Here is a 12,153-nt window from a genome sequence, read left to right on the forward strand (position 1 = left end):
GTATCTATTATTGCTCATGTGTTTCTTTGCTTTCAGCCCAAAGATCTGCCCAGGAGTTGCCGCTAATAGAAAAGCAAAGCATTGACAGGTTTCCTGTGACTGGTGGAAAGTTGATGATTTTAAATGGCCACAACTTTCTTGCAGAGTCAAAGGTCATTTTTGTGGAAAAAGCTGCAGGTATGTTGATAGATGCTTGACATCTCCTGTCCTTACAGAAAGATGTAAATATTGATGTGTGCTCTCCCTTTCATTGAACTTTGAGCTAATTTTGTCCTTGTTTCTCTCATTATTTATGCCAATTAACACATTACAGCCACGTAACAATATTCGTGCTTTAATTTGTTTGAATATTTTGACTGAGCAATATTGCTTGGTTCTTAGCCATATTTTTTGCTAAATTGGACACAAGTTCATTCTTTATAATGGAGCAATTCATTCTTGTATCAGTAGTGCTGAACAGTTAGCACTTGGGAATTGAACTTCTCTTCTGAAATTCAGTTCCATTGATTTGATTGGTGTTGACGTGACAGTGGAGAATGCTTTGCATATTGTGTTTTTAACATTACCAATCCAAGGACAAGTCAAAAGTTGTTTAAGTAAAATATCATAAGAAACATTCACTTGTCTACACAGATAATATAACTATGCACAAATATTCCTCAAGAACTATAAGATCTAATCATGGTGTAAGGTTTTATGTAGCTGATTAAGGCCAAAGATACATTGACAGAAATGACCAGGAAAGTCTATGTACACAGCTGCTATTTGTGTTATCTATGAATGGCATTTACTTTAAGTATCCATTTAGGATTTGTAGGTTTCTGTAGTCATGAATAAAACACAAGGCCATTTAAACTAGATTGCTGTTGTACATTTGTTTAAAGATTGATTCTTGCTGTCAGCAAATATTTTTTACCTGAAAAGTATGTACTTTGATAAGGACTTAAAAATTGATATTACATGTCTGCAAAGTGCTGGTTTTGGAAACTTTATTTTCCATAATTATGCACAAGTGCATAGTCAGAAGTTGATTTATATGACATCTTTACTAACTTCAGGGCATCACAATGACCTCATCGCCAAGGAAATACCTTTGCAGTGTAGCTCAAAATCCAGACTTCTGGTGAAACTCAGCAGATCAGAAAGTATGTGCCCTGATGCAAGGTCTCAGCCTGAAATACCAACCAACCTTTTGCTTTCATTGATGCTGTTGGACGATTGGAGTTCCTCCAGAAGTTTGTTTTCCATGTGCAATCTGGTGTCTCCTTTGAGGTGTAGCTATTGTTATAATACAAGAGCACAGATGTTTCTTCAGACTGCAGTGAAATAATCGGCTCTATCACTTGATTGAGTGTTGTTGTGTTGATGGATAAATAATGGTCTGGAAGACCGGGGAAATCCTTCTCTGTCCAACATTACCATGAGATTGAACTATCCTGCAAACAAAGAAAGTTTTGGTTCCGTGCTCTTCACAAAGACAGTATGTCCAACAATATACCTTCAATGTCATGGTGACATGCCTGTGCTTTGTGTGAGGCTTGAACCCATCATTTCTGATGGGAGCTCTGTCATTGAGCCAAAGGTAACACCACCAAAGCAATGTTATTTTTCTGCAAAAGGACAAAGGTATGTCTTTTTTTTAATGTCAACTTTTGGTAATCCTGCCTCTTGAGAGTAAGTCTATTTTGGAGGGATTTTTTTTTCCCCCACAGCCTGGATAGTTTTCTATTGTTCTGGAATCTGGCCTAATGCACTTTCCTTGATGATGGACAGAGGATTGTGATTTTAATATTCCACCTGGCCAATGCTATCACAGAACACTCCAGCTTTCCTGAGAAAGATTCTTCAAAATACTCCTTGCAATGAACAATACAAACGTTAAATGAGCCCATTTTAATCTCACTCAGCACCACCTGTAGCATTATCAATGATAGACACCTGACAAAACCACCAGCCATGAGCAGATAGCAAGACTAGAAAAATAAAGTATATTTGATATCAACAAATTCCATCAGGGGTTAATCTTATCGTGGCTTGAACTGGTCAGTTCTGATTACAATGGTGATTGAGTTTGAACGAGGAAAAAAGTTTCTCATAGCAAAGACATTTTTCTGTTGTTTGAAGTCTGCAAGCATATTTTGTGAAGAAACTTCATATTTTATGGCTATCTTTCAAATATATATTCCCTCACAGTGGCAGTGTTAGAATTTATGAGTCATGTGAATGACCTGAATGGGAGGATCCTCTTTTAAAGTTATTATTTTGGAGGGTTTCCCTGATGTTGGCACCATTTGTAAATTCCACAGCTGCCTGTGGAAACCTGTGGAATTGGGATCCATCAACTAAGCATCAATGTGCACAGCCACTTCACAGCCTTTTGGTGGAGCTTGACGTTATGTCTGACGAGCGTCCTCGTCTAGGCTTCTTTACAGGGATATTTTTTGGATAAAATCTAGTTAATGTCAATTAATATGTGTGTGTTGTGGGGGGAATGGGAGATTGTTTTTCTACATTGAGTCAGAGCAAAGGGTATTTCCCTGTGGATGCTAATTTTTCAGTCTGCATTGATTGGACCAATGCCAATTTTGAGGCAACATCAGTTAGTGCTTCTGGTAAATGCTTCAGCAAGGTCAAAATATTAGATAGGAGCATGCATGAAATCACTCTCTGGCCTTTCTCTCATTAAGTCTGGATACTTAATCCACTGAAAATTGGGTGCTTTGGAACAGATGTTTTCTTAGCAAGGCCCATCCAGATGATGACAGATCTTCCAAGCACAGACTAAGCAATGAATGCTAATTCCCAATACAATAACCTGATAGCAATAAAGCTATTGCAAATGCAGGTAGAATCAGAGTTTTTAACACTTCTGAAATTGAATATTTCTGTAAGGCATCAGTTTGGGAGTTTCTGGACAAATATAGCAGTGCGCATGGACAAAAAAAAAGGAGGGAATTTAATCCTCCATTGAAAACGTTAAATGCACAATTAGTAATGCATTTAAGTCTCCAAAATTCAGTTGCAGCACAATGGAACTGGAGTCGAAAGTGGATAAGTTCCTGCTGTTCACATTTAGATGTTGTACCATGGGTTGAATGTCCATTCTATTTTAATTTTAATTTTTAATTTAAACTTAGATCATGGGAACAGACCCTTTAGGTCCACAAGCCAGTGCTGCTCAATTACATACCCCCAGTATGTTTTGAATGGTGGGGGGGAATCTAGAGCACACAGACAAGAGGCGAACTTACAAACTCCTTACAGACAGCACCGGATTTGAACCCGAATTACTGGTGCTGTAATAGCATTGCGGTAAGAGCTATGCTAAACCTACGGCCCCTATTCTATTTGGCTTCTTTTGGTTTATCAATTATGGCAATATTGAAGATTAAAAGACTGAAAAACAAACACCATCCGGTCAGGTAGGAAGATGCCTGTTTGCTTACCAATAATTTTCAGAGGACAGAGGCTCTGAGGATTGACATGCCTCGGATCCAATGGTGTGAATCTGAGTGTGGAGCAGTTGGAAATGGTTGGTTATCTGATGAAATCTTCAGGAATTTATATTCTGAGAGTTAGCAACTCAAAGTGAATTCCAAAGTATTTATTAAAAATGCAATTACAGCAAAATCCTTCGGATGAAGGGTGTGCTCAAAGTTTCCATGTCATGGTTAGTACAATTTGTTCTCCTTTTCCTCCCAAAGTGATTTGATGTTTACAAGTTTAGAATGCATTCAAACTTTCTCTCAATGCTCACTATCAAACAGATAACGGTTGGACAATTGCCAACTTCTTTACTTCAGTACATGCTTTATAGTGCAAAGGAGATGGCATTAAATTAAAATACATTATTTTCCTTTTGTACAGGATTATTGCCTTCTATACAAAAAGTATATTTTAATATGCAAAGGTGCCTTTAGGGTTGCATTAACCTTATAAGTCAAATATTGAGGAAAAAAAAAAGATCTCTTTACATTTTTATTTTCCATTCCTCTTTTTTAAAAAAAATTCAACAATATAAACCTGCAAAACATGTTTACTCAGAGAGGGTAATGTAATTGTCTGAGGCTTCCCTCTTGGAGGTTATCCCAGTGTGTGGGAGTTGAGATTTTCCTCATGCCTCTCCAGACATTGTGAGAAATTGTCTGCCTCATCTGTCTGATGCCTAACAACACTTGCTCCTGTGAAAATGAAGTACTATTGACTTTGAATGATTTATCTTTTTCCACTCTAATGCAGAAGTCTAGTCTTCCTCAGGAACTTCAAATAGTACACAAATGTCCTCATTGTTGTTAAGTTGCTGTAAATTTGTTAAAACTATATTTGGTTTTATTCTGTATTTAATAGCCTTAACTTAAATCTTCAGCAGTGTTGGCTTTTAATGTTCTTCTTCAGCTTCAGCTTGTGATTATGGTAACTGCTTTGCTTTGCCTACACCACTGTGATCCTTGCAAGTTGTCTATAAAAGCTCTGTGTATTAATATCATATAGGACTTCAAGGCCAAAATTTACCCCAGAATTCTAAGTGAGTGGTGAAGAAATAGCACTTGCTAGTCTATAGATACCTGCAAACCTATGCATTTAGTGAAAACTAAAGATCCTTTTTAGTCGTCTTCTCTCCACATAGGATTTACTTGCATGGAAAAGAACTGTATAGCTCTCCAGCCAATCAAATTGCTCTAGTTTGGAAGAAGAGAGGTGTATAGCAGGTATAGGCAACATGGAGCCAATGAGGTATTGAAGGAGTATAAAAAATGCAAGAAAAATATCATGTAAGAAATCAGGAAGGCTAAAGAAGACATGAGGATTCTTTGGCAGAAAATGTGAAAGAAAATCCATAGGATTTCTACAGGTATATTAATAGTAAAAGACAAAACTGGTCCCCTTGGAGGTCAGAGTGGTCAGCCTTGTAAGGAGCCAAAAGAGACGGGGGAGATCTTGATTGTGTTTTTTTTCATCAGGAAATTAGCACAGAGTCATGGGGAAAAAAAAGAAAAACAAGTAGTGAGATCATGGGACCTATACAGATAAAGAGGAGGAGGTGCTTGCTGTCTGAAAGCAAATAAGGGTGGATAAATTTCCAGGGCCTGACAAGATATTCCCTCGGACTTTGAGGGAGGCTAGTGTAGAAATTATAGGGGCTCTGGCAGAAACATTTAAAATGTCCTTAGCCATGGGTGTGGTTCCAGAGGATTGGAGGATAGCTCATGCTGTTCTCTTGTTTAAAAAAGGCTCCAAAAATAAACCTGTTAAATGATCAGAGGTTTGGTGTTTCCTAATTTTAGATTTTATTACTGGGTGGTTAATATATGTAACTTGATCCTTTTGCTACAATTTAATATTTAATATTGACTGCCCCACATGGGTAGAAATGGAACTTAATTTTGTTAAGAATGCATCCTTGTTGGCAATTCTAGGGTCTTCCTTATCTTCTTCTTTATATAAATTAACTGATAACCTGATAATTAAACATAGTTTGAGAATATGGGCACAATGTAGAAGTTTTTTTTGGATTTCAGAGTTGTTCTCTTGCCAGCCCTATTATATTCAATAACCTTCTTTTAAATTTTTAGTAGAGCTTAAAGGTCATATGAAGTTCAAAAGTGTTCTTTGACCAGCTTGCACTGACTTGCATTACTGTTTACTATAATTGTGGTTCACTCAGGAGACTATTGTGGAGAAATCAATAGGCTTTAATTCACTTGAGAACATAGCATATCCTTACTGTTTGGCTGTCCTGCACTGAGTTGCAGGGAGCTGTGGAACAGCCACCTTTATACAGGATCCTGTCGGAAGGGGCCACAGGTACAACTGGCCAATAGGCATGCTTGATTCAGATAATTATACATTATAGTGGTTTACTACATTCACTCTTGTTTTTCAAATGAATCCCGTGGGGTGAAATGGAACTTACAAAGTTACATGTTTACAATTTATAAGTCATTAGTTCAGCCCATCAGATGGTCTGGTCATTCACTGCAGGGCAGCTGCAGGGCAGCAGCGGAGTCCTGGACGGTCTTGGCACCTGTTCGTATCCATCAGTATTGTGCTAGTGGGTGGGTGCCATGTCTGGTGTACCCTCCCTCGGGACAGAGGCAGGATACCAGAGGTCGGGTGCATCCTGTGCATTCAATGGTGAGGAAGGTATGAGGTGATTAGCAGTGGTCTCCAGGGCTCCTGAGGGAACAAAGTCCCTGATGGAAACAGTGTCCTCGTGTCCATCTGGATAGGCCACATAGGCATATTGGGGGTTGGCATGGAGATCATGGACACTTTCAACCAATGGGTCAGACTCATGGTCCTCACATGCCTCTGAAGCAGGATGGGCCACAGGGACGTCAGCCATTCCAGTAGTGTGGTCCCTGTTGCAGGTTTCCTGGAGAAGGAACACATACTTTCGTGTGGTGTAGCATTAGTGACGGTGCACAACAGGAACCTAATAGAGTGGAGGGCCTCCAGGAGAACCTCTTGCCAATGGGAGACTGGGAGGCCCTTTGACCGCAAGGCCAGCAGGACTGTCTTCCAGATTGTCGCATTCTCCCTCTGCACTTGCTTGTAACTGGTGGTCCTGCTTGTGGCAGTGCCTCTGGCCACCAGGTACTGGCACAGCTTGCCACTCATAAAGGAGAGCCCCCAGTCGATGTGGATATAAGTGGGGAAGCCAAGTAGAGTGAAGAGGCTGCGTAGGACCTTGGTGACTGTGGCAGCGGTCATGTCCAAGCAGGGATGAAAATGCAAATTCATCGATGATGTTAAGGAAGTACACATTACTGTTGGTGGAGGGCAGGAGTCCTTTAAAGTTGACACTGAGTTGCTCGAAGGGGCAAATGGCTTTTATAAAAGTTGTGCCCTGTCTGGCTGGTAGAAGTGCGGCTTGCACTCAGCACAGACCTGGCAGTTCTTTGTCATGGTCCTGTTCTCGTCAATAGAGGTTCTCGGCAGGTTGTGTGCTTTGATGAAATGAAAGAACCAAGTGACTCCAGAGTGACAGATTATTATGGAAGTTTGCAGTCATTCGATCTGGGCACTGGCACAAGTCCCATAGGGTGTCTGGTGGCTCGTTAAGTTTCCCCAGTTGGTACAGGATGTCATAGGTGGATAATTCTATTCTCCACTGCAGTATTTTATTGCTTTTGATTTTGCCCCACTGTTGATTGTTGAACATGAATGCAACAGTGTCAGCAAGGTGAATGTCTTACCAGTCAGGTAATGGTGCCAGTCCACACTGCCTCGACAATGTCTTGGGCCTCTTTTTCAACTGAAGAGTGTCAAATTTCAGGGCCTTGCAGGATGCATGAAAAAAATGCGATGGGCCTGCCAGCCTAATTAAGGGTGGCTGCCAGGGTGAAGTATGACACGTCGCTTTCCACCTGAAAAGGGGTGTATCTGCCCACAGCATGCATCATGGCCTTGGTAATGTCGGACAATGCGGTCGAAGGCTGCATGAGGCTCCTCCACCAGGGACATAGCTTAGATAAGGGGCCAGGCCTTGTCTGCATAATTGGGGACCCACTGAGCATAATAGGAGAAAAACCCAAGGCACCTCAGGGCCTTGAAGTTGTGTGGGAGGGGAAGCTCCAGAAGTGGTTGCATGAGGTCTTGGTCTGGGCCAATGATGCCTTTCACCACAACAGATCCAATGATGGCCAGGCAAGTTGGGCGGAACATGCACTTGGCCTTGTGGTACGTCAGTTTAAGGAGCTTGGCTGTCTCGAGAAATCTCTGGTGATTGACATCAGGGTGCTGCAGGTCGTGGCTTCAGTTGGTGATGTTGTCGAGATAGGGGAAAGTGGCCCGTATCTTGTATTGATCCACCATACGGTCCATCTCCCGCTGAAAGACCGAGATGCCATTCATGATGCCAAAGTGGACTCACAGGAAATGGTAAAGATGGCCATGGCCTTGAAGCCATATACTGGTGGTCCTCTGGGTGGATAGATAGCTGGTGATATGCCAGCTTCAGGTCAATGGTTGAGAATACCCGATACTGAGAAATTTGGTTGACCATGTTGGTGATTCATGGAAGGAGGTATGCATCCATTTGAGTGTATCTATTGATGGCCTGACTGCAGTTGATGACCATTCTATTCTTTCCCCTGTTCTGCACTACCACTACCTTCACTCTCCAAGGGCTATTGCTGGCTTCAATAACCCCTTCCTAAAGTAAGTGCTCTACCTCTGCCAGATGAAAGCCCTGTCCCTGGTGGTGTACCATCTGCTTTTGGTGGCAATGGGTTTGCAGTTGGGGATGAAGTTGGCGAATAGTGATGGAGGGGGGACTTTAAGTGTGGAGAGCCTGCAGGTCGTGCTTGGTGAGTGGTTAGGTTGGTAGACGCATACGACAGGGGGGTTGGTTGTCGAATTGCTGATTATGAATGTTGAGGGTTGGATGGGGCCCATCAAATGCCATCGTCACATTTTTAAGGTGACATTGAAAATCAAGCCACAACAGTACAGCAGCGCAGAGCTGCGACATTACCATAAGTTTAAAGTTGTCAAATACAGTATTCCGCACCATTAAAGTCACAATATAGAAACACCAAACATCCACTGTAAATGATTTGACTGTAAATGATTTGGATGTAAATGCCAGGGAGAACTGGCATCAGGAAGATACTCTGCACCGAGTCTGGATGTATAAAACTCTCCATGCTCCTGCTATCGAACAAGCAACACATCACATGGCCATGATGTCTATCATCAACCTGGCAAGTTAATGCGGAATTTCCTGGTTGAAGGTGATAGACACTAGGGTTGAGTCGCTGTACATCGCCGAAGTAGAACGTGGCAGTGTCCAAGATGGCAGCCACAATGGCCCACTCACGGTGCAGCTGGGTCCTGAAGGTGCTGTCCAAGATGGTGGCCCCCCACGGATCGCACATGGCCCCAGATGATGATGGTGTTGCGGAAGACGGCCTCCATGATCCACACCGTGGCGCTGCTAGGAATAGATTTGGTCTTTGGCGTAGTGGCCCTTCTTTCTGCAGCTGGAACAGGTTGAATCCTTCACTGGGCAGCATTTCCTCTGATACTTGCCCAGACTGCAGAAGTAATTCTTTGAGGGTTCCCAGACATGGCAGCTGTGGTTGGGTTGTTACCAGAGCCGATTGAGAGCGTTGGGAGGATTTTGCAGAGCATTGCTGCTAAAGTCCGGTCATTAGTGGAGTGGAGAGGTGGTGGCATGTCCCAAGATGGCTGTGAACGGGGTGACCATGAGGAGGCCACGTTGATGGTGGAGTAGGCCTCCATGTTTTGGAGGGCCACATCAAGCATACCTGCCAGCACAACTGCTCTCTGCAGGCTGAGTTCCCCTTGCTCCAAAAGTCTCTGTCATATGTAATTCGACCTGATTCCCGCGATGTAGGTGTCCCGGATCAGGTCTCTGTGTACTCCACGGCAGACACTGCTTTGCATTCATAGGCCCTGCTGAGTACTCACAGGGCCAGGATATATTCCCGTTGGACTTCCTGGCTTTTTGGCTACTAGAAGGTTTCTAGTATAGCCAATGTTGATCTTACACAGGTATTGCTCTTTGAGGGTGGCCATGCCTTGGTATGTTGTGGTGTCCCTGATCATGGAGAACACCAGGGTGTTGACCTGAGAGAGCAGTACTTGTAGTTTGTCAGTCTCTGATTGCACAATGGTAGAAGAGGCCTGCAGGAATGCCTCAAAACAGCGCACCCAGGGTTCGAAGCTGGTAGATGCCTCAGGTGATTAAGGGTCGATTTCCAGCTTTTCTGGTGTGAAGATCTGCTCCATTGTAGAAAACTTCAAGTAAATTAAATTGATGCACCATCAATCACTCAGGAGACTATTGTAGAAAAATCAATAGGCTTTTATTCACTTAAGAACATAGCATATCCTTACTGTTTGTTTGTCCTGCACAGAGTTGTGGGGGCTGTGGAGCAGCCACCTTTATACAGGAGTCTGAGGGAAGGGGCCACAGTTACAATCGGCCAATAGGCATACTTGACTAGATAATTATACATTACCGTGGTTCACCACAGTGCTAACATTTGATGCTGAATGTCATGACCACATTGAATTTAACCTTTAAGGTTATACAAAGTTCAAAAATTCAAATAATCTCCAGTAACCTGCTGATTCATTGTATAGCGATTTCATGGTTTGGCTCCAAGGTCGTTAGGTAGTAGAATGCACGTTCCGAGAACTGCATCAGTCCTCATTTCCTACTCTCCCTTCAACATACTGGGGCCCCGGTTCCCACACTCTGTTAAACCTTACTGGGGCCTCCTGTGCTTGCATTCCTATAAATCATTGGCCCTGGTTGCTGTGGCCCCTTTATAAGGTGCCCTGGTCCCTAGTTGCCTGATCTTTTAAATGTACTCATGCTCCCTTTAAAATGCCAGGATGCTAATTTTTGGTCTGCCTTTTACACAATGGAGCTCCTGCTCTTTTTTTTAAGGTTATTGAGTTTCCTAGAAAATTAATTAATTAAAATTAAAATGTGCCCAAGTATGAATTGGAATAACAAACAAGATGTCCAGAAAATCTGCCAGACCTACACTAACAAAAACCCAAGAGTGTTGGCTTCATGAAGTTTTACTCAACATTTTTAAAAGCTCTTTGGAAAAAAATAACCCAAAATAACATCAAAGCAATGAAATACTTAAAAAAAAATTAAATTCTATCTAAACATCACACCGTGATACTGCTGCACCTAGTCTAAACTGTTGGGCCCGACCAGGAACTTCCTCACTATTAATGATGGCATTTCTGTGCTTGATTTGGCCTGATGTTCTGAGGAAGACACGACCTCCTCTACTTCTACTTGGGTATCATCTTAAGGATGGTTATTTTTGTGTCATATGTTCCATTTGCAGAATCAGAATTATATTGTCATGAGCATGTCATGAAATTCCTTAATTCATTGTTTTGCTGCAGCATTATAGTGCAAATATTGCTACAAATTACATTTCAAAAATAAAGAAATATTGTAAGAGAATAGGATTCAGTGAGGTAATGTCTGTGGTTCATTGTCCATTCAGAAATCTGATGGCTGAGGGGGAAGAAGCCGTCCTTGTGCGTGCCACTTTGTGCTCTTCCTCGGGCTGTTGTACCTTTCACCTGATGGTAGCAATGCGAAGAGGGCATGGCCTGAGATCGGTGAGTCCTCAAGGATAGAGGCTGCTATCTTAAGGCGCCACCTCTGATGAATGTCCTTGATGGAGTGATGCCTGTGATGTCATTGGCCCAGTTAACTACCCTCTGGAGTTTTTGCCTTTTTTTTAAACAGACGATCCCGTCCAAATGCTCACAAAGAGGAGGAATAATGGTTAGAGCAGATTTGAATCCGAAACTGCCTGTAAGGAATCTGTACATTCTCCCCATGTCTGCGCACATTTGCTCCTACATTCCATTGAGGTACAAGGTTGGTCAGTTAATTGGGTGTATTTGGGTGGCATGGGCAGGTGGCCTGGAAGGGTCTGAAATTGTGCAGTATCTCAGTAGAGCGCGTCGAAAGAACCAAAGACTTGTTGATCCAAACCAAGGCTTTTATTAACTAGAAGACTGGAGCCTATCACATGTAGGTCGACCAGTCCAGAATGACCTGGGTCTGGCTAGGAGCAACCCTTTAATACCTGCCAGTAGGCGTGGCTATGCTCTCAGACAATCACAGTCATCCTACACTACAATCTGTACATATACACATTGGTGATGGGGGAGGAATTGCTCAACCATGTGGATAACTTTCCCTTCCAGCCAGCTGTGTCCACTGTTCTGCTGCAAAGCCTTAGGCTTAATTACCCTGGTCAAAAGGTATCAGAAAATGGGGACAAGCTGGAGCAGAGAGACCAAAAAAAATAGTTGTGTGGCCCTTGTCAATTGCTTGTTCTGTGGCAAGAATTCATTGTCATGTACACAAGTGTTCAGATGGACTGAAAATTCTCACTCGCTGCAGCAACAAAGGTATGCAAAACACACTAATAAACAATAGGTTTAAGTTATCAAACAGAGGGAAAAAAAGAGAATTGTATTAGATTAGATAAATATTCACAGTTGCAGTAAGTTCAAAAAAACATGTGATGTTAAAACAGACCTTTGGTCCTGGGGTATTCATCTCCAACTTTGAAGTACTCGAGATGGCAGAGGCCGACAGCATCGAATCCATGCTGCTGAAGATCAAACTGC

General features: G+C 42.3%; 1 protein-coding gene across 5 annotated transcripts in view; it reads left to right on the forward strand.

The window, feature by feature from the left end:
* Positions 1 to 12,153, forward strand: part of nfatc1 (nuclear factor of activated T cells 1) — a 258,894-nt gene that overhangs the window by 86,852 nt on the left and 159,889 nt on the right. For all 5 annotated transcript variants that reach the window (XM_069920819.1, XM_069920818.1, XM_069920820.1 and 2 more), the window contains exon 6: positions 37 to 177. In XM_069920819.1, the coding sequence (XP_069776920.1) occupies positions 37 to 177 (141 nt within the window). The remainder of the gene's footprint in view (positions 1 to 36; positions 178 to 12,153) is intronic.

The sequence above is a fragment of the Narcine bancroftii genome, chromosome 2, assembly GCF_036971445.1.
Source record: "Narcine bancroftii isolate sNarBan1 chromosome 2, sNarBan1.hap1, whole genome shotgun sequence".
NCBI classification, from domain to species: Eukaryota; Metazoa; Chordata; class Chondrichthyes; order Torpediniformes; family Narcinidae; genus Narcine; species Narcine bancroftii.